The sequence below is a fragment of the Cajanus cajan genome, chromosome 1 (genome assembly GCF_000230855.2).
Source record: "Cajanus cajan strain Asha chromosome 1, NIPB_CcT2T_4, whole genome shotgun sequence".
Lineage (NCBI taxonomy): Eukaryota > Viridiplantae > Streptophyta > Magnoliopsida > Fabales > Fabaceae > Cajanus > Cajanus cajan.
Genome location: NC_138517.1, coordinates 26,921,178 through 26,943,917, shown reverse-complemented (window position 1 = coordinate 26,943,917; position 22,740 = coordinate 26,921,178). Strand labels below are relative to the sequence as shown.

General features: G+C 31.6%; 2 protein-coding genes across 5 annotated transcripts; both read left to right on the top strand.

Moving 5' to 3' along the window:
• The first annotated feature begins 543 nt into the window (after window positions 1–543).
• On the top strand, window positions 544–6,508 carry LOC109813799 (zinc ion binding protein). Of its 4 annotated transcripts, none has more exons than XM_020378056.3 (8): window positions 544–778; window positions 2,067–2,159; window positions 2,660–2,759; window positions 3,608–3,824; window positions 4,904–5,165; window positions 5,837–5,912; window positions 6,024–6,070; window positions 6,189–6,508. In XM_020378056.3, exons 2-8 carry the CDS (start codon window positions 2,071–2,073, stop codon window positions 6,367–6,369), a joined length of 972 nt encoding a protein of 323 aa, XP_020233645.1. In that variant the 5' UTR covers window positions 544–778; window positions 2,067–2,070; the 3' UTR covers window positions 6,370–6,508. The 4 variants fall into 4 exon arrangements, with proteins under 4 accessions (XP_020233645.1, XP_020233643.1, XP_020233644.1 ...); XM_020378054.3 differs by having other exon boundaries at window positions 545–778; window positions 2,004–2,159; XM_020378055.3 differs by having other exon boundaries at window positions 545–778; window positions 1,982–2,159.
• Window positions 6,509–15,105: 8,597 nt separating this feature from the next.
• LOC145954065 (uncharacterized) lies at window positions 15,106–22,243 on the top strand. Its single transcript, XM_083067745.1, has 6 exons — window positions 15,106–15,282; window positions 15,325–16,135; window positions 16,628–16,760; window positions 16,908–17,052; window positions 17,176–17,553; window positions 22,184–22,243. Exons 1-6 carry the CDS (start codon window positions 15,106–15,108, stop codon window positions 22,241–22,243), a joined length of 1,704 nt encoding a protein of 567 aa, XP_082923871.1.
• The last annotated feature ends 497 nt before the right edge of the window (window positions 22,244–22,740 follow it).

Here is a 22,740-nt window from a genome sequence, read left to right as displayed (position 1 = left end):
TGATTTCTTTTTGTTATCCATACTCAAAATCTCACCGCAAAGTATGCATCTAATGGTCACAATAAAATTAAATTTTAAAGTGTTTATTTATATAAGAGATAATATTTAAGAAGATTAAATTCTCATTTACCCAATATAAAAATTAACTTAACCATACAAAATAAGTTGATAAAATTGAAAAGACATGGCTATCATTAATCTCAACATAAAAATGCTAGCGATGACATAAATCCTCAAATTTTGTAAGAAAAATAAACTCAAATTTTATGATTAACTAATTTTTAATAAACTTTTAGACGGTTCTATACTTCAACTAAATTCTTATGTTAAGTTTGACATTTTTATGTTAAAACTTAATGAACAAAAATTTAAGGAAAGCATTTATAAATTTAAACATTTGTTTTATTAGCAGAAATTTCTAATATATAATTATTTTAATTTTTATCTTTGATTTTTTTAATACACAAATTTAAAAAATAACTCAAAATCAACAAAAACATCAAAAGTTAATTACAAGCCAAACCCAAAAGGATACCCAATCACAACCCCTAAATAAACAAGACCAATTTACATGGCAGGACAATCAGAACTGATGGTATAAATTCGATGCGTGACATTAACCCCAAATTCTTCATCTCAGCATATGAAAAATTGTACTGAATCCAATCTTTGCACTATCGAACATCTCTATACACTTCATTCCAAAACCCCCTCGTTTTTCTGTTGTTGCGGGACTGTTGAGGAGGTAGAAGAAGAAAGGGGGTCAACAAAATTCGAGGTAGAAATTCCCCCCCTTTTTTTTGTTTTCATTTGGTTTTTTCATTTCTGGGTTGTGCTTTTTTTTTTTTTTTTTTTCCTATTATTCAGTGATTGGATTAGGTTTTAATTTGATTTTTTTTCCCTACCTTCTTTGCAAAATGCTCAGTCATATATTATTGTATCCTATTTGATGGTTAAGTCTGATATGGTTGTGATATATCCAATGGGTATCAAATTGGCGCAGCAGAAGTGGAATCAGCTCTAGTTTCTTTGGTTGGTGTGGAGTACTTGGCATGTGTGAGCTTCAAGTTTGTTTTTGTATCTGTGAAAAAATTATGTGCAGTTGTGCAGTTTGTGTGTAGCATTTTCAAATGATTTAAAAATTGTATATAGTTGAGACTAGAGTTAGTTTCTCTGAAGTCACGTGTGTTGCTCTGGACGCCTTTATGAACATATGTTCAATTTGTTGTTTGTTTGATGGTTTGGATTTTAAAATTTCATGGTTGTTCTTTAACTGCTTTCCTGACCTAGTCATATTGCGGTTTGAGGGAATTACTTTTGCGATCTTGTCGTTGTGTACGATTTCTGTGTAGCATTGCCAAGTGATTGCTGCCTGCATTTTAACTGATTAGGATTACTCCTTTAGAATTTAGTTCAAATGACAGGAATATTTTTTCCCTCACTTTTGATGCCTTGTAAGGATGCTTTTTTGCAGTGTCATTAATCTGCCTTTGCATTCTCAATTAGTTTTAATCTTGTTGTTTCTAGTGAGATAATTATATAGATGCTTAGGTTACTTGTATTTCAGGATTTTTTCCATTGCAATAATTACACGAGTTGCTTCACTGGTTTTGGTTTTGAAAATAAATATGATTTTTTTTGGAAAAGCATTCAGTGCAACTGCAATCTGCAAGGAATCCTTTTTTAAACAATTATTTTTCTGGTATCAGTAAAACAACAATAAACTAGTTCAGAACTCATAAACTAGTTTAAAATGGATTTTGAAATAGTTCTGAATTGGTTTTAATTTTAAACAGTTAGAACCAGTTCCAAACTTGTTTTCACTGTGTTGTACTAGTTCAAAACAGCTTACTGGTTGGTCCAAAATTCGTTGTGAACATTTCACCCGAAACAGAACCACTGTGGTACAAAATGTTAGTTGCAATTGGCAAACTTCTTTATTTTATTTTTTGAGGAAATGGAAAACTGTTGACCGAACTAGGTTTTGGCTGTTGATGTTTCAGTACAAATTTTGTTCCTTTTGTCAATTGTCTTCCTATACGCTACACTTCTCTTCCACGCAACAGAAACATGGATGCGCAAGCCAAGAAAAAGGCTTTGTTTCGTGCTAAATTGAATGCTCAGAAGAAGGAAAAGCGCATAGAATCTCCCCTTGTGAGGTTGGTATTTGGTGTACATCATGTACTTTTTACATTCACAAACGTCAATTTATTTTCTCTTCACAAATTTACCTATGGGATTTTTAATTTGGTATATGCTATACTGCATTAGTTACAAATTCATTCTTCATGGTTTTATTTGTCATTGTTCACATAAGAAGGCACTTCAGTTCTTAAACACCTTCTGCTTATAAATTCAGTAATGCTTTTTTATTGACTTGTTTAATTTTCTGTTTAGTGTTGATGTACATGGCTTCTATATTCGTGTTTGTAACAATGTGTAGTTGTGTACAAATATCCACATTTACTAGCATTATGATTTCCATCTGATTATAACTACTAATATAATTGTTAAGACATGTTTCTTTCTGGCTCAGCATAAAATTAAACTTTATCAATATATATATATTTAGCATAAAATTATTCCCTTCTTATTTATATAAAAATTATACCTGTTATTATTTTAAAATGTTTCTGTCTTTCTGTGCATATACATACAGGTATAATGAATTTGATCAGCCTGTTTGCCGGGTTTGTGATGTTGTTCTAAAGTCTGAGTCTTTATGGGATGCACATCAAGTTTCTCGCAAGCATCGTGAGGTGATGATTACACTCTCGCTCTTGTTATTATGTGCATATTATTCAATAGTGTGCCATAGTGGAGTATTGGTGCAGAGCAGCCCTGGGCTGCTAGGATTCACATAACAAAGCAGTTTCCAATTGCTGCCAAAATAGCTGCTTTTTGAATGCTATAGTGCTGTAATCATGATATAGGCTTTAAATTGAAAAAGGCCCTTTTGCCACTAAAATTATGTGTTTGGGTTTTTTTTATTTTTATTTTTTATTTTTTATTTTTTGCATAATTTCTCTCTCATTCTCTGATGCATTTTTTTGCTTCAGAAACATTCAAGATTTGAAACTCTTCTTCCTTGATCGTTCACACAATAAGTTACCTCTATTTTGATCTGTTATAGGATATTCTTTTCTCCCTGAAAAGTTATTTCTGTTTTGACCTTTATTCTGTTCATTTTTCTTTCTGCAGACTTCCCAGTTTACTTTCCACTAATTTTTATCTAATGTGTGTAATTGTCTTATTATTCATCATAATTTTTTTAGTATTTATATGGCAATATAAATTATTAGTTTGTGTTATAATATTTAGAATAGCAGCCATCCCATTTCCCGCTTACTATAGTGTTCTTCAAGCTGGCTGGTATGTGCTGTTTATCTGGGACTGATAACTATGTATATTCTTTTAAATATTTAAATATCTCTCAATGGTATTTTTTTGGGTCAAAATTCTCTTAGCACATGTTTAGATGGTCTTATTTTAGTCATTTTTTGGGTGTCTTTTTTAGGCTTGTTTCCCTTTGTAGTTCACAATCCCTTTTGCTTCAATTCCCAGTCCAAAATGAGCTTACCTTAAAGGATATGATTATTTTGGGCAGGCCATAAGTAATCTGAAAGCTAATGCAGCTGGATTAACTCAGCATAACAATGCAAAGCCTGTTTCTGATGCCAACATTCCCAAAGCTAAACCACAACATGCTTTGGAGTCACAATCCAAACTGCCAGAAGGTTCACGAGAGGCGTCTAAACCTCAATCATCATCAGTGCTTCCACCGGGGTTTTTTGATGACAAGGATTCAGGAAAGACAAAATCTGGTTAGAATTTGATTTAGAAAATGAAGTACATATTTATAATTTATAATATTGTAAATTTATATATACAGAGTTGCTATTACATACCCCAGGCACTGATAAGTGATATTTGTTCATGTATACATAATTTGTATTTTAATATATAAGGCTTTGCCTATCCATTTATACAATTACAATACATATAGTTTTGGGAGTAAGTTTTCTTCTTCTTTTTTTTTGTTTTTTGCAAAATCCCACGTCTTTTGTAACTTGAACAATAGAATATTTTCTGAACTGGTGTCTCTTTTCTGGGGTCTTATTTTCTTTTGTCTTGCTCAGACACCTGGATTTGGTCTCTTGACCCTTTGGGAGCGTTTTCATGCAAATCCTTTTTCCAATGTCAAGCTCATATTTTATACAAAACTACTTTCTATCTCGAAAATCCCTTCTGTATCTTCCAAGCTTTCTCTAAGGTCTAAACTTTTATTTGCACTGAGGTGCTCAATATAATTGAAACTAATAACATTTTACATGTTTATAGGCCACAAAAGGCTCATGCTTGTTCAAAAGTGGTCCCTGATTAAGTGTTACATTGTTTTGCTTCTGTTTCTTTATGGAATTTTTTTCCCCTTTATGTAGGATTCCTTATCCTTCACTTTCCTTGTAATTTTCTTCTTTTACTCTTACTGAGTTTCTTCATTTATAAAAATTATTGTTAAGAGTAAGACATGACTTCCATGGTCTTGGACATTGAAATGGTTCTAGATATGTTGCAAGATGATTGTAGGCTACAGTTGTCTGTATCCTGCTTGGAAATGGATTATGCAACTTTTTGGGTGCTTTTTCATGTATTCTGCCAAAATTTGTATTTTGTAATAGAAAAAACCATGGAATTTTCCGATTTAATTATTGAAGTGGATAAACAAGTTTATTTGAATCTAGGAAGTAATAACATTATTCTCATATTTCATTCTTTGTATTGAGTATATTCAGTTGGTTTTCTGCGCACTTTGAGACTTCTTGTTGCTAATGATTGATGATAACATTGATTGCAACACTTCATATTAGCTTATCTTTTGTTTTGTTGACATTTTTACTTCCAGAACATTTAGAGGACTCTGATCTTGGTAGAAAAGCTGGGGTTTCTTCTAAAAGTCAGGTGTTAAACTTGGAGAAGGAAAAAGGTCATTTTGAGGGCAACAATGCTGCAGAGTTAAATGTTAGCCAAGCCAAAAAGGAGATTAGTCACACATCGGTCAAGACTACTGATACAGAAGTAAAAGGGATTCTGCCTGAAGGATTTTTTGACAATAAGGATGCTGATTTGCGAGCCCGTGGCATAAAGCCTGTTAAGCCAGATGTCAAGTAGGTTCCTACTTTATGTTGTTGGTTACTACTACATCTAACAGTCATGAATTTGGTTTGCATGGAAGTAAATACAACTGAAATATTCAGAGTCCTGTGGCAGAAAATGTCACCCACATAAGAAAGAGAACAGTGAGATTTTTGTTAGGTTTTATCTTATTTTATTAACTAAAGTTTGAATTTTGAAGTACTCTAAAAGAGATTGAAAACAAGTCTAATTCATAAATCATAATATCAGATGAATGTATATCAACCTTGTTTACTCTGCATGTAACAACATTTAATCGTGTTGTTATAACCCCATTCTTTGATGAGCTTCCCTATTTTCTTACGAGTCTTTTCAGTCAAATGAATAGAGGTATAATGGGTGAGCCGCGAGGATTTTGGCTTATTTAAAGTGAGGATGCACTTTAGAGGGTATAGTGCAACCTTTGATTGAGGTGTTAAAGACTCCCAGTAGTGCAATTTAGGGATACCTCTCTCACTTTAGTGGAGTTAAATCTAATGGGTGAATCAATTTTATTGCTTGGTCTTTAGATTATTAGTGAATACCCTTGCATATATTTCTGGTTCTGTGAAAACTTTTCTTTTCGATTTTACAGAATATTTACATATTAGTTAAATAAACTGGAACATATAATTATGTTGTATTCTTTGAAATCCCCTCTTAGAGACGAGTACAAGGAATTTGAGAAGTTGATTCAAGAAGACTTGCAGGAGGTGGACAACCGGTTGGAAGAAGAAGAGGTGATGATCATCGTTTTCTTTTTGATATATATTTGAGCAAATTTTTTAACCCTTGAGATGCACATTCACTATAAACATGAGATATAATTAAACATTTGTCATTATGAGCAGATTGACGCAGCCGAAATGATAGAAGAAGCTGAATCTGTAGAGCAAAAGTATGTTTAACTGTATAGCATTTTTTTTATCTTTCCCTTTTTTGTTCTTTCTCCCACCTGCACTAAAATATAACCCCCCTTACCCTTGATCTCTTTTTATCTTTTTATCCTTCTACAGGTTCTTGAGGGAGAAAGTGGAAGTGTTGAAGAAGAGGAGATTGGAGCTTAAAGCTGCTAACACTGCAAAGCGTAGTAAATCATCTGAGGTTGAAGCCGAGGAGTCTAGACACCAAGAGTCATCCAGTGATGACGAAAGTGAAGAGAATTTTGCCGTGGACTGGAGAGCACAACACTTGTAATTTGTGAATACTTTGCTAATATTTTTCTTCCATTTATTAAATTCCATGACTGGAATATAATATCTAAACATCAGATTTTGTATGTACAATTTTATTTACCATCATCCTGTCTGTTTATCCATTGTTTCTTTTCTCTTCATCTGAATTTCGCGGAGCCTTAAACAAGGGGTTTCTATCTGGTCTTGATTTGGTGGATGGTTGATAAGACTCCTTGTTACTCAACCCAACTTCATTTGTGAGCCAGGTGTGTTATTTGATGTTTTCAAGGTAAGTCATTGGACCAATGGCTTAAAGTAGGTGTGTAGAAAGAGTGTCAAATAATCACGATTGTCGAAACCCATGGGTCACACCTATGTACTCAACTGCCAGCTTATCAATCTTCTGGTTCAGCATGATCAAGAATTTGGAACTTCTTACCAACTTTGGGCCTCCTCTCGTAAACATTTCGTATCACGGACCCGTAACCAGAACAAGAGCGTGTTGGTCCAAGTAGAAAGAACCTGCGACCTTTTAAAGTATAAAATCTGAGTACGAAAGGGCTTATGATGTCAGGTAATGATTCTCCCTTACATGCATGTAATTATATGGGTATCTGTTTAGTGGGTAATTATAAATTATATATATTTGTTGGTATTATAAGTATTTGTAGATATCTAACATATATAGAATTTTTAAAACAAAAACTAAAATTACATATTTTTGAAACATATATTTGTATTTAAAATAGTTTTGTAACATTTATATTAAAAATAAATAATTTTAAAATATATATTTATATGAAAAATATGTTAGAGTAATTTAATTTGTAAATAACTCAGAGAAAGGGACATTTTATGTCTATTTATCTAGAAAGATAAAAATAGAGATAATAGAAGTTATACAATAATGAGTCGTTTTCAATTCAAAAGTAAATGATTTGGAATATAGTTATAAGAGTAAAATATTGTAAAAATGAGAGATTCATTTTATATGTGTAGATGTATAGAATAAATATAATTAAATTTTAAAATACTCATTTGAAATTTAATTATACTTGTAGGTATGAATATTTTATTATACGCCTCTATCTTGATAACAAGTGACAATTCATTTAATTATTTTTATTTTAGTATAATTATTTGGTATGTTACTAATTCTCTTTTCATTGGTCCATTTATTTAGAGATAAAATAGTTTATCTAGTCACAATCTCATTTTCGAATTGAAAATTAAACTTAAATTCTTAATTATGGAATACAAATGTTAAATTACTTGTACCAACAATTTTTACATAATTATTTAATTTTTATTTATAGTAAATTTTACTCGCAAGTCCCTGTTAGCCTCGTGACACTAATGGGGCTACCAGTTATATTTTTCCTTAGGCACTTGCTCGTCATATTGGAGCTAATTTGGAAAAATAAATAAATTATATGTATCGTCAATGTAAATCTTTACACAATATACTAATCAAGACCATCATTATTTTTATGATAATTATTAAAAACTTTAACATGCATGCCAGTTTGGAATCGAATGATAGTGTAAAAATCCTTTATATATACTTCAATGCATGTATACATTATTTATTCACTCATCTGAAAACTGGAATCCCAATTATAAGTAAACAAGTTTAATTACACAGAAATTTACTCCATAAGCTGAGAATTTTCACGTGGAAGCATTGCTTTTGCTAAAGGAGGTTCAAGTTTCATCTCTTTCTGCTTTTTTCATCTGGTTGTATATATTTGCTGCATATGGCTAACTATTGATAATAGGAGTATCATAGTATACTATGTAATCAAACCAAATTTATTTGAGTAAAACAAAACGATAGTATAATAATAAAACTGAAGTTTTAGCTTTGTAATTTTTCGATTTATGGAAAGCAATTAGTTTAGTACAATTTTTGGTTTTATTACGAAATTGAATACGTCTAGCTATATCAAAATAAATTCATATAGTATTCAATCATACGCACATATATAATAATTCCTTAGCTTATTTTATATATGTCAATGATGCGCAATTATTTTTTTTTACTATTGCTATTAAGAAAGACCCTTTCACACTTACCCTTTTTTTAATTTTATAATTATATTTCAACCTTTTTGATTCTGATAAATATTTTACGTTAATTTATTACTAATATCTATTTGATGATATTTATACTAGACATTTTAAGGCTTATTTAATATATTGGTGAATAAAGAAAGGCTTATTTAATATTTATTTAACTACTTAAAGGTGCCGAAGTGAGTTGAAGCTGGTTATTGTGAATAATAACTTTATATTTAGAATAATAAAAATAAAAAATAATTTAAATTAGTTTATTTTTAAGGAAAAGTAAAAAGAAATTGTATTAAGAATTTTTTTATTGGCCAGTTGTGAATAGAGATGTCAATGGGGGTGGGATCTGTATAGATAGTAACCTCCTGCTATTTGTCTTGTACTTGTCCCCATATTTGTATGAGTATGGTTAAGCAGTATTCAAATTTTTTTTTTCAATATTTGCGAGTAATCGTAGATATCTATTTAAAAAATAATAATTTTTAAAAATTCTTTAACTATAATTTCTATTCATTCTAGTAATTTCTGTAAAAATAATAGTTTAAAGTTAAAACTTAAATTATTCAAATATTATACAAAATTTTATTAATATAAATTTTTAATTTAAAAATTAATTTTAATTGTTAAAATACTTTATCTTATAAGTTTAGAAAATTTTAATATGTAATTACATAATTGAATATTAGTAGATATCTACAACTATATATACTATACTTATACATATCTCGTTAACATACAGGTATAAAAATATCTATATTCATTATTCACGGACTACAATAAATATTACATATAGTGACATATAAAAAATGTCACTATAAAGCACGGATTCACGAAGAAGAGAGTGGGGACACATGCCCCCACTACCATTTTACACACATGTATTCTTTTATCCAAAAAATAATTATTTTTAAAAATAAAAATTATATTTTAATTAAAGAAACATATATATTTAAATTATCATATTATAAAATATAAATTTAATATAATTGTTCATTTATTTGATATTTATCAAATTTTCGAAGGAGAATAGTTCTCATGATAAAGAATACTTTTTAATAATGAATTTAATTTTTTTAAAAAGTTTAATTTTTGATAAAATAAAATTTGTAGTATATATATTTACCTTTTGTGCTTTTTTATTTATGTATAAATTGATTAAAAAAATTAAATAGTAAAGATTGTAATATTCTATATGTTAATTAAAAAAATCAAAATGGAAAAGATTGGAAGATTTATATTCTATTTAAAAATTTTATTATAAAATATGTTTGAAATAAATTATTATCTAAAATATTATATTAGATATTAAAAACATGTTTATATTATAAATAAATTAAACTTGATTTTTATATAATTTAACATATTTATTTTTATGATTTTATTAGTATTAAATTATTATAAAGTATATTTCTAGAATTGTAGTTATAACCAAACATTTAAAAAATGTATATGATAGATAAATAAGTATTTAAGACATGTGTTTTTTATATAAAAAAAAAAAGTTAGGTTCAAACCTACTAAATTATAATATAGCATAGTCTGACCTAACTTATTTTTATTCTTAATTGTAAGTATAGATATAAAAGTTTGTAAAAAATAATTATAATATATGTTTATACTTTTAAAAGTTATATTAAAAATTTTAATATTATAAATATATAAATAATTATTGCCCCCACTATAAAAAATTTCTGGATCCGTCACTGACTATAAGTATAATATATGTAGGTATATATCTATTTGGCATATATAGCTACACACAATTTTAGTGTTGATTTTAACAACATATTTTGTGTGTCACTATAGCTTATACTCACACCTTTTTAATATATACCCAACATATATTATATTTATTGTGTAAGTAAAAATAATTTTTAATGACACATATCATATCACTATAAAATTTGTGTCACTATATGATAATTTCCTTGTAATGATACCTATTTACAATAAATATTCTACCCATAACAAATTTTATCTGCCAATATCGCAAGTACACAAGTTTTTTAACATCCCTTATTGTGAATTGATTTTTTTTACTAGTTCTAGACCGATTTTATATCAATTTTCTGGTTCTGTAACCGGTTTTCTTCGGACTGATTTTGTGGTTTATTTAAAACTTGTCAAGTGACTGCTGGGTTCATTGAAAACAACATAAAACAAAGAAGATCAAAATCAAAGGGACTGGACATAAGATGATCTACATATTTATATACAAGATTAAAGTTCTTTCACCTTGTGACATAAAACTTCTTAATTTTTTCATTTCATTTAAATTATCTTTATTTTATTTTCCTCCTTTGACTTTCCATATTTCTCCTTTCACAATTTTCTTTTTCATTTTTCACATTTTTCGACCTTTAAATTTTCTAATTCGAATAAGATTGTTTCATATAAAGTATACCTATAACCTTGTAACAAAATTTAAGTTTTCAATTGTTTATAAATAAAAAATAACAATCAAAGTACATTAGTTTTAATAAATCAACCACCATATATTAAACACCAACCTTTATTTTGTATGAGAATGTTTTTAGTAACTTTTCATTAATAATAGAATTAATTTTTATATATCATAATTATTTATGAATTAAATATTAATATTTCAAAATAAACTATCAAATAAATAAAAATATTTATTTATTACAAAGCAAATTATTTAATATAAATATAAAATATAATTTATATATTAAAAATGGTATATATATATATATATATATAATTTATTATAAATTTTAATCATATAATAAACATGTATATGCATTGCACATGCCGTTACCATCCCTTAAGAGATATGGGTATCCCACTGTCTTTCCCTCTTATGTTAAAATATGCAATTTAGTTCATTTAAGTTAACATTAATTATTAAAGTAAATTATACTGCCCTCCTTGAGATATATAAGTATTAATTACATTATCATTCCTTCATATGTTAAAATATAAAATAAACGAAACCTATAACATCTTGAAATTTCCAGAATAAATTAATAAAGAATTTTTAAAATAATTAATTTGGTTATTTTTTTTAACGAGTTGTTGATAAAAAGAACTATATTCTAGTTTAATTATAATAGATAATTATTTGAATTTAAGAAAGGAGTCATTAACAATGGATTAATATTCCCTATATATAGACTAGTAAGACTAGGTTGCCTCACATACATATTAATGTGCGTTCTTGTGATCTAAAGAGGAGGGAGAATTGAAGGCGGTTAGAGACGACCTTGAAGATCTGCATTTGGAGTATCTACATCTAGAGTTTAGCATTTGTCACACCTCGTTTTTCATAAAAATATAATTAAGTATTTAATAAATATTTTTGGTAATTTTGTTTTAATTAATAAAGTGGTTTAATATTTATTTTAATTATTTGATATGTTTTGGAATATAATATAAGGTGTTTTTAATTAAATTTTTTATTTAATTAATTAAGAGGGAAGAGATTGTAACTATGGTTAATATGTTTTAACTAGAGGGTTATAGAGGAGCTAATATTTTAAAAGGAGTAGTTTTGAACAATTTTCTTTTTTTACACTTTCACTTTTTACTTTTCACAAGCACGCTTCATTTTATGCTTAAAGCTCAAAGAACAAGAATAAGAAGGAAACCACCTCAAGAATGTGCATCCATCTTCTTCTGCTTACCAAGGTAAGGGGAAGTGAAAAATCTTACTCTACGCGTGAGAATATATGTTGGATAGTGATATTGACCTCCAATCCCCTCTTTATTGTCTCAATTGTATGCGTTGTGTGTGAAGAATTTTCCTAAATGTGCCTTTATCTTCTCTATTTCTTCCTGTATGTTCTAATTGATGTCAATTATATGTATATGATTGTAATTTTAGAGTTTGACCTGTAATTGCATGATTTTGGATTGCTTGTAGTTCTTGAAGGAAAATCTTGATTATAAAACAATCTGAAGATTGATGTTAATTACATAGGTATGTGAAATTGAGGTTAGATTTGAGTAATTGATGGTATAATGGAGTACTATTAAGCTTTAGTTGTGAGTTTTATTGATTGATTTGGAATTTTGGGGTTTTGGATTCGTATTGTGCGACTTTCGCACAATCCATAGGTCTCTTACAAATTGATATCGTGCCTGACATCAAATGGGCCATGTCAGGCACCATTTGATGTTGTCTCTATGAGAGTTTTAGCACCAGGCATGACCTCAGTCACGTCATTTGTAGGTGTGATAGAGCAATTGCGATCCTCTCTGCATTGGGTGCAATAATCACCACGTCGGGCATGATACTATTAGAATCAGGTTTTGTGATCTGCATAAGATTTGTAGTCCTAGAAGTTAGCTTTTAGATGTTGTTGGAATCACCTAAAAAGGAGGTTTAGAACTCAACTTATGAATAAATTAGTGAGCAAATGTTAGACTATGATCAAATTTAGGTTGAAACGTTGCGATTTTGTATTTTTTTTTTAAATAGTGGATGGCATAATTAACTTTCGAGGTCAACATAGAAGTTGGAGATAATTGTGTTAGATTTCTAATAAAATTAATATCAATTTAATACCATATATATATAGCTCTAGATAAGGTGTTTGGACCGCACGATGTCTTAGAAGATTAAATTATGGAAATGTAGTTTGTGAATGGTGATGATGAATAACTTTACCCTTTACATGTTTTGTAACATTCCAAAATTTTATTTTTTTTATGTATTGGAATTAATAGAAGAGTTACCATATTTTTATACGTATTTTACTATATACATATACGTATTTTACTATTTACGTATATGTATTTTACTATTCATGTATACGTATGTATGAATAGTATTCTACTATGCATGCATAGTGAATGGCTGCGCATGAGGGGCGGCTACGAGGGGCTGCGGAATTCAGAATTCTAAAAATTTAATTAATTCTAATATTTTAATGAATAGTGCATAGTAACTTTAATATTATAATAATGAAATAATATTATTTTAATGAATAGTGCATAGTGCATAGTAATTTCAAAATTTCTATAAATAGGGGCTTAGGGTTTTGAAAATTCATAATTCTAGAGAGAAGGAAATTCTAGAGAGATAGAAAGGGAGAAAGAAAGAGAGGAGATTCTGCCCTAGTTCCGGTTCCGATTTAAGAAAAAGAGGAGGAGGTTCTGCCCAAGTTACTATTTATCCAGGTACGGGAGAAAAGAGGGTTATTTATATGTAGAGTACATGAGGGTATTGGGTAGAATTTCTCAGAAGCATGTTTAATTTATCTGAATGGAAGGCTGAGCCTCCTATTAATTTGTAATTTAAACGTTTTTGATAAAAGACTAAAATGTACATCTTTGTTATATTTTTATTACATGATTTGGAAAATATAAATGATTCCTAACCAGGAGGCACTGCCACCTTTACTAGAGTTAATTTATATTTTCTTTATTATTATCTGTATATATATATTACAACTAAGCGACCCATGAACGGTTGGACCATTGAAATATTAAATATTGAATTATTGACCCTTGGAATATTGAACTTTTGGATTATTGGACTAATGAACTGCATTAATGGACAATTTAGATTATAATTAAGGGAATATAATGTGATGTAATAAGTCGAGTGTTGAATCAATAAATATATGACATGTATCATTAATGATCTTGCTATATTTTGTTGGAATTATTAAGAATGATTGAGGGGTATGTAAACTCTATTTTGTTGTCTTATTTGTTATGAATATGAAATTGCATATGTGATAGAAATTGAATTATGAGTTGAAATGTTGTATGGTTGTGATATAGATGTGATTGTGATGTCTCACATCAATGACTAGGATGGCACGGTCCTGTATAAGTGGTGCTACAGGGAAGGCGTGACCTAGCATGGTGTGTGATGAGTAAGACAGTTAACACCACCACTTATGTCATTTATGGCTGCCCTGACATAGGGTTAATTGCAAGAGATTGTATTGATTGTAATGTGATTGTGGATACTCACACTAAAGGATTAAGGATGATACGAACCCTGGGTGGTGGATACTTTAGGGACGAGCGTATTCCTCGTAAGATCAGGGATGATACGAACCTTGGGTAGGTGATGCTTCAGGGACGAGCGTACCCCTGGTATGGTGTGAGTTGAGTGAGGCAATTAACCCGTATCACTTGTGTCAGATATGGCGAGATCTGGGCATAATGTTAACTGTGATATTGACGTGTTTGATGGATTATGAAAATGTTGAATAATTGATATTTAAACTATATATATGCTTGTAGATATTATACTGTGATGTGTTTGTATGTACTTTGCATATAGATATTTTCTTTTCTCACCGTATAAATTGTGGATATTTTAGGTGGAGAGGATCCAACTGCAAGTGGCATATAAGATGCTAGCATTTTATTTTGGGAAATGCTCTGATATTGTGACATCGGAGCAGAGGATTTTTAGGACGAAATATTTATATGCATTTGGTATTGTAATATTATTTTGAAAACAATTTGTAAAACTCTTATGTTTTATGTTTTATATTTATATTATTGTGATGTGAACTAGTAAGGGTGTCACATTTAGTGGTATCAGAGCATGTCGATTCAATCGGCCGTGAGTCATGAGTCTACTGTGCTTGTTTGGTAGATGAATGGTGTAGTAAATTGATTATTGAACTTAATTGATATGTTAAAATGACAATTGTTGTTTTAAAGCAAAATTGTTAACTTTTCTGGGAAAAACAGAAAAACAATGGCAGGAGGTAGAAACGATCGTGCAATAGCTGATGCTCTGCAAGCAATGGCTCAGGCTCTTGGTAATTTGAACCAACGACCAGACATTGATTGGCTAGAGAGATTCCAGCGAAATAATCCACCAAGTTTCCGTGGAGGCTATAATCCTGACGGAGCTGCTGACTGGATATTTGAAGTTGAAAAGATATTCCAAGCTATGGGATGTCCTATAATACAGAAGGTGACTTTGGCTACCTTCATGCTCTCTGGAGAAGCTGGCATCTGGTGGCAAAGTACTTGGAAAAGAATAATAGCTACGGGAACCCAAGTAAGTTGGGATAATTTTAAGCTGTTATTCTTAGAGAAATATTTTCCCCGAGATATAAGACATAAGAAACAGGTGGAATTTCTTGAGTTAAAACAAGGAGAGGATTCGGTGGCGGAGTACGTGACCAAGTTTGAAGATTTGGTTAGATTCTGTCCTATGTATGATGGTGTGGGCAATGAGGAGGACAAATGCGTAAAGTTTGTGAGCGGTCTTCGCCCAGAGATTAAACAAGTATTCAATTATCAAGGGATCACGCACTACCACGAATTGGTAAATAAATGCAGAGTTTATGATGAGGACAACCGAGCTAGGGTAACTCATTATAAAAGTGGGGGACCAATGAGAAATAATAAGTTTGGTTCATCCAATAAGGGTAAACCTTATAACAAGCCCGCTGGGAATACGAATACTAAAGTGAATAGTCAAGACTTTGTGCAAAAGAACCAAGCTAGCCAACTTTCTGGAAGTGGGAGTGTGAACATTGTTCCACACAAAAACTGCTATAACTGTGGAAAACCAGGGCATAGGGCATTTGATTGTCGATTACCAAAAGCAATAATATGCTACAAATGTCAACAGAAAGGACACAAGGCTAGTGAATGTCCTCAGAATAAGAAAGAAACAACAGAGAATGGAGGCAACGCTAGCAAACCTCGAACCATAGGAAGAGTATTTGCCTTGAGTGGTGTCGAAGCTACTCAATCCGAAGACTTAATTCAGGGTATGTGTTTCATTAATGGAACTCCTTTAACCGTTTTATATGATTCTGGTGCGACTCACTCTTTTATATCACATGCATGTGTGTCTAAGTTAAAATTACCTGTCTCTTCCTTATCTTTTGAGTTAATTGTCGAAACACCCACTAATGGTTCTGTAATTACTTCTAATGTCTGTCCAAAATGTCCTCTGATTATTGAAGGTAGAGATTTCCTGGTTGACTTAATTTGTTTACCTCTAAGTCAACTAGATGTTATTCTGGGTATGGACTGGTTATCTTCCAATCATGTCCTTTTGAACTGTGCTTGTAAATCTATTGTTTTTGGTGAACCTGTTGAGAAAGTGAGTAAGGATTATTTGACTGCCAACCAAGTTAAGGTATCTATGCAAGAGGATGCCCAAGTATACATGTTGTTAGCTTCTTTAAATTCTGAGAAAAATGTTCTGATAAATGAACTGCCTGTTGTGTGTGACTTTTCGGATGTCTTTTCTGAAGTGTTTAGTTTACCACCTAGAAGAGAGGTAGAATTTTCCATAGATTTAGTTCCAGGAGCAGGACCTATTTCTATTGCACCTTATAGGATGTCACCCATAGAATTAGTGGAATTGAAAAAGCAAATAGAAGACTTGTTGGAGAAGGGGTTTGTGAGACCTAGTGTATCACCTTGGGGAGCACCCGTACTCTTAGTCAAAAAGAAGGATGGTAGTATGAGATTGTGTGTGGATTATCGCCAGTTGAACAAAGTAACCATTAAAAACAAATATCCATTGCCTAGGATAGATGATCTTATGGATCAGTTGGTAGGTGCTTGTGTGTTTAGTAAGATTGATCTTAGATCAGGGTACCACCAGATTAGAGTTAAGAAAGATGATGTACCTAAGACAGCCTTTAGAACTCGCTATGGACACTATGAGTATCTAGTAATGCCTTTTGGTGTGACAAACGCTCCTGCAATTTTTATGGACTACATGAATCGGATTCTTCATCCGTACTTGGATAAATTTGTAGTTGTCTTCATAGATGACATACTAGTTTATTCCAAGACTAAAGAGGAGCATGAGGAACACTTAAGGGTAGTACTACAAACTCTCAGGGAGAATCAACTTTATGCAAAGTTGCCCAAGTGTGACTTTTGGTTGGAGGAGGTGAGTTTCTTAGGACATGTAATTTCGAGTAAGGGTATAGCAGTAGATCCATCTAAGGTTGAGGCTGTGTTGAATTGGGAGACACCTAAGTCAGTTAGTGAGATTAGGAGTTTCCTTGGATTAGCTGGATACTATAGGAGATTCATAGAGGGATTCTCTAAGCTAGCATTATCTTTGACAAATTTGACTAGGAAAGGGGTTGTGTTTGTTTGGGATGGTAAATGTGAAGATAGTTTCCAAACCCTTAAGGAAAAATTGACCAGTGCACCTGTTTTAGTATTGCCTGATCTTAGTAAGACTTTTGTGGTTTACTGTGACGCTTCTAAGATGGGTTTGGGTGGAGTGTTAATGCAAGAAGGAAGGGTCGTATCTTATGCATCCAGACAATTGAAGGTACATGAGAGGAATTACCCCACCCATGATCTTGAATTAGCAGCTGTAGTATTCACACTTAAGATTTGGAGACATTATTTGTATGGTTCAAAATTTGAGGTGTTTAGTGATCATAAGAGTCTTCGGTATTTATTTGATCAAAAAGAATTAAATATGAGACAAAGGAGATGGTTGGAGTTCCTTAAGGACTATGATTTTGATCTTAATTATCATCCAGGAAAAGCTAATGTGGTAGCTGATGCCTTGAGTAGGAAATCTTTGCATTTGTCTTCTCTTATGATTAGAGAGATGGATCTTTTGACTCAATTTAGAGACTTAAGTCTAACTTGTGAGGTGACCCATAGTAGTGTGAGATTAGGTATGACTCGAGTGACTAGCGAGTTGTTAAGGGAAATTGGAGAAGCACAGTTAATAGACCCATTTCTAGAGGCTAGACGTATGGCTATAGGACAAGGGGTGGGAGGAGAATTTACCTTAGGTGCAGATGGAGTGGTAAGATTTAAAGACCGAGTATGTGTGCCTAGTGACCCTACACTTAGACGATTGATACTAGAGGAAGGTCATAAGAGCAAGCTTAGTTTTCATCCAGGAGCAACTAAGATGTATCAAGACCTAAGGAAGATATTCTGGTGGCCTAGGATGAAGAAAGATATAGCTGAATTTGTGAGTGCCTGTCTAGTATGTCAGAAGGCTAAGATAGAGCATCAAAAACCTTCAGGACTACTTCAGCCTTTGAATATACCCGAGTGGAAGTGGGATAGCATTTCTATGGACTTTGTAGTTGCTTTGCCTAGGACTAGGAAAGGGCATGATTCCATTTGGGTTATAGTTGATAGGTTGACCAAGAGTGCACATTTCTTACCTATTAACATTAGGTATTCTCTGGAAAGATTAGCTAGACTGTATATTGATGAAATTGTGAGATTACATGGTATACCATCTAGTATAATTTCAGACAGAGACCCTAGATTCACCTCTAGATTTTGGGAGAGCCTACAACAAGCTTTGGGAACCCAACTGAGACTTAGTTCAGCATACCACCCTCAAACTGATGGTCAGACTGAGAGGACTATTCAGTCTTTAGAGGATTTGCTTAGAGCCTGTGTTTTGGACCAAGGAGGAAGTTGGGATAGCCTTTTACCTTTGATAGAGTTTACCTATAATAATAGTTACCACTCTAGCATAGGTATGGCACCCTATGAAGCCTTGTATGGTAGGAAGTGTAGAACTCCTTTGTGTTGGAGTGAGCCTGGAGACAATGTCATCTTAGGACCTGAAATTGTGCAGCAAACCACTGAAAAAGTTAAATTGATACAGGATAGGATGAGGATAGCTCAGAGTAGACAGAAAAGTTATGCTGACAGGAGAAGAAAAGATTTAGAATTTCAAGAAAGTGATCATGTATTCTTGAAAGTCACTCCGTGGACTGGGGTTGGTAGGGCATTAAAATCCAGAAAACTTACTCCTCGATTTATTGGTCCTTTTCAAATTCTTAAAAGAGTCGGCAATGTTGCCTACAAAATTGCTTTGCCTCCTAATCTGTCAAATCTTCATGATGTTTTTCATATTTCACAACTTCGAAAATACATCCATGATCCTTCGCATGTGATTGAGTCGGATCATATTGAGGTTAAGGAGAACTTGACGGTGGAAGCTACCCCGATAAGAGTCGAGGATCGAATGGTAAAGCAACTTAGGGGTAAAGAAATTCCTTTGGTAAAAGTTATTTGGGGAGGAGCTATACCAGAAGGTGCTACTTGGGAATTAGAGGAGAAGATGAAAGCTTCATATCCATTTTTATTTGCATCAGGTAATTTCGGGGACGAAATTTCTAAAAGGAGGGAAGTAGTGTAACATTCCAAAATTTTATTTTTTTTATGTATTGGAATTAATAGAAGAGTTACCATATTTTTATACGTATTTTACTATATACATATACGTATTTTACTATTTACGTATATGTATTTTACTATTCATGTATACGTATGTATGAATAGTATTCTACTATGCATGCATAGTGAATGGCTGCGCATGAGGGGCGGCTACGAGGGGCTGCGGAATTCAGAATTCTAAAAATTTAATTAATTCTAATATTTTAATGAATAGTGCATAGTAACTTTAATATTATAATAATGAAATAATATTATTTTAATGAATAGTGCATAGTGCATAGTAATTTCAAAATTTCTATAAATAGGGGCTTAGGGTTTTGAAAATTCATAATTCTAGAGAGAAGGAAATTCTAGAGAGATAGAAAGGGAGAAAGAAAGAGAGGAGATTCTGCCCTAGTTCCGGTTCCGATTTAAGAAAAAGAGGAGGAGGTTCTGCCCAAGTTACTATTTATCCAGGTACGGGAGAAAAGAGGGTTATTTATATGTAGAGTACATGAGGGTATTGGGTAGAATTTCTCAGAAGCATGTTTAATTTATCTGAATGGAAGGCTGAGCCTCCTATTAATTTGTAATTTAAACGTTTTTGATAAAAGACTAAAATGTACATCTTTGTTATATTTTTATTACATGATTTGGAAAATATAAATGATTCCTAACCAGGAGGCACTGCCACCTTTACTAGAGTTAATTTATATTTTCTTTATTATTATCTGTATATATATATTACAACTAAGCGACCCATGAACGGTTGGACCATTGAAATATTAAATATTGAATTATTGACCCTTGGAATATTGAACTTTTGGATTATTGGACTAATGAACTGCATTAATGGACAATTTAGATTATAATTAAGGGAATATAATGTGATGTAATAAGTCGAGTGTTGAATCAATAAATATATGACATGTATCATTAATGATCTTGCTATATTTTGTTGGAATTATTAAGAATGATTGAGGGGTATGTAAACTCTATTTTGTTGTCTTATTTGTTATGAATATGAAATTGCATATGTGATAGAAATTGAATTATGAGTTGAAATGTTGTATGGTTGTGATATAGATGTGATTGTGATGTCTCACATCAATGACTAGGATGGCACGGTCCTGTATAAGTGGTGCTACAGGGAAGGCGTGACCTAGCATGGTGTGTGATGAGTAAGACAGTTAACACCACCACTTATGTCATTTATGGCTGCCCTGACATAGGGTTAATTGCAAGAGATTGTATTGATTGTAATGTGATTGTGGATACTCACACTAAAGGATTAAGGATGATACGAACCCTGGGTGGTGGATACTTTAGGGACGAGCGTATTCCTCGTAAGATCAGGGATGATACGAACCTTGGGTAGGTGATGCTTCAGGGACGAGCGTACCCCTGGTATGGTGTGAGTTGAGTGAGGCAATTAACCCGTATCACTTGTGTCAGATATGGCGAGATCTGGGCATAATGTTAACTGTGATATTGACGTGTTTGATGGATTATGAAAATGTTGAATAATTGATATTTAAACTATATATATGCTTGTAGATATTATACTGTGATGTGTTTGTATGTACTTTGCATATAGATATTTTCTTTTCTCACCGTATAAATTGTGGATATTTTAGGTGGAGAGGATCCAACTGCAAGTGGCATATAAGATGCTAGCATTTTATTTTGGGAAATGCTCTGATATTGTGACATCGGAGCAGAGGATTTTTAGGACGAAATATTTATATGCATTTGGTATTGTAATATTATTTTGAAAACAATTTGTAAAACTCTTATGTTTTATGTTTTATATTTATATTATTGTGATGTGAACTAGTAAGGGTGTCACATGTTTGATCTTATGAATGGCTTGAGGTACCTATATCAATATTCAGGAAAGATAAATCATGAGAGAAAACTATTGTTAATAAGTTATGTGTTGTGTAATTGTTGTGATTAAACTGTGAACATCTATAATCATCATACTTATTAATGTTGATAACTCCTAATGAATCTATTAATTACTATATGTGAACAATTAATGAGTATGTGATATGAGAACATGTGATGATGAGATCATGAGATGATATGGAATGTTATGCATATAGTTTGTTTGACATGCATCATATGCATAAAAAAACAAGGGTATGATATGAAATACACCACCAAGGAAGGCCCTTTTATGTAAAAGCTTGGGAGATAGTTTGAATTGGAAGTCCCCGTCTTGTCCTTTGTGTGCATGGAATGTATCTTGTGCAGCTCTACAATCTTGACCAAATCTTGGTAGTATGTCCTCTTAATGAGAGTGCATTGAGGGTGTAAGCTGACATGTACTCCTAGGCTACTCTACGTCTATTGCTAGTGGCAATATACAAGTGCAATGTGTGATGTTTTACTGGTGTCGCATGCACGGTAATATATAGTCCATGCATGTCTATTGCATATGCATCTTAATGTTGTATTATTTAATTATTATGTCATGAAAAGGTGAAATGTGTTATTCTTACCAATCTGTCCATGTTGTGAAAATATGTATGTCTTATTTGTGTTTGACTATTCGATGACATTCCTGCATCGTGGGCTAGAGTGAAATGTTTCTCGCTCCTTTATTTTGTTTGTTGTTGTTCTTATGTTTTTTGTAGGTGATCATTAGCATGGTGCTGAAGATGATGGTGATGAGGACATGTGACATTGGGGCGTAATTAGGACTAGTTTAGGAGTTTGCTTCATTTTATTAAATTTGAAAGCTTTGGTTTTAATTTCTTTTTAATTTTTTTATTTCCATTAAGTCTAGTTATGTTAACAATGTTGTGACACCCTCTACCCCATTATTAATATACAACAAATGTAACAATAAGATATTACTTTTCTTCTTTTTTGGGTAAATAAAATCTTTCATAGTTGACAAATATTTCAAATATAACAAGGTAGAAGATTCACATTCGTAACTCATAAATCATAACTCCAGTGTAAAAATTATAAAAGAAAAGAAGTTAAGATTTTCAATACAATTTAGTGTAAAACAAGAAATCATATATATACAAATAATAATAAAGGAAATATAAATTAACTCCAGTAAAGGTGGCAGTGCCTCCTAGTTAGGAATCAATTTATATTTTCCAAATCATGTAATAAAATATAACAAAGATATTCATTCTGGTCTTTTATCAAGAACGTTCAAATTACAATTCTTAACATA

Excerpts from the sequence above, each read along its gene's own strand:
- LOC109813799 (XM_020378056.3), top strand. The coding sequence starts at position 2,071 with ATGGATGCGCAAGCCAAGAAAAAGGCTTTGTTTCGTGCTAAATTGAAT. Across the intron at positions 3,825-4,903 it reads TTCAGGAAAGACAAAATCTG|AACATTTAGAGGACTCTGAT; the intron begins GTTAGAATTTGA and ends TTTTACTTCCAG. Across the intron at positions 6,071-6,188 it reads GCTGAATCTGTAGAGCAAAA|GTTCTTGAGGGAGAAAGTGG; the intron begins GTATGTTTAACT and ends ATCCTTCTACAG.
- LOC145954065 (XM_083067745.1), top strand. The coding sequence starts at position 15,106 with ATGGCAGGAGGTAGAAACGATCGTGCAATAGCTGATGCTCTGCAAGCA. Across the intron at positions 15,283-15,324 it reads CTGCTGACTGGATATTTGAA|AAGGTGACTTTGGCTACCTT; the intron begins GTTGAAAAGATA and ends CCTATAATACAG. Across the intron at positions 17,554-22,183 it reads TGACCAGTGCACCTGTTTTA|GTGATCATTAGCATGGTGCT; the intron begins GTATTGCCTGAT and ends TGTTTTTTGTAG.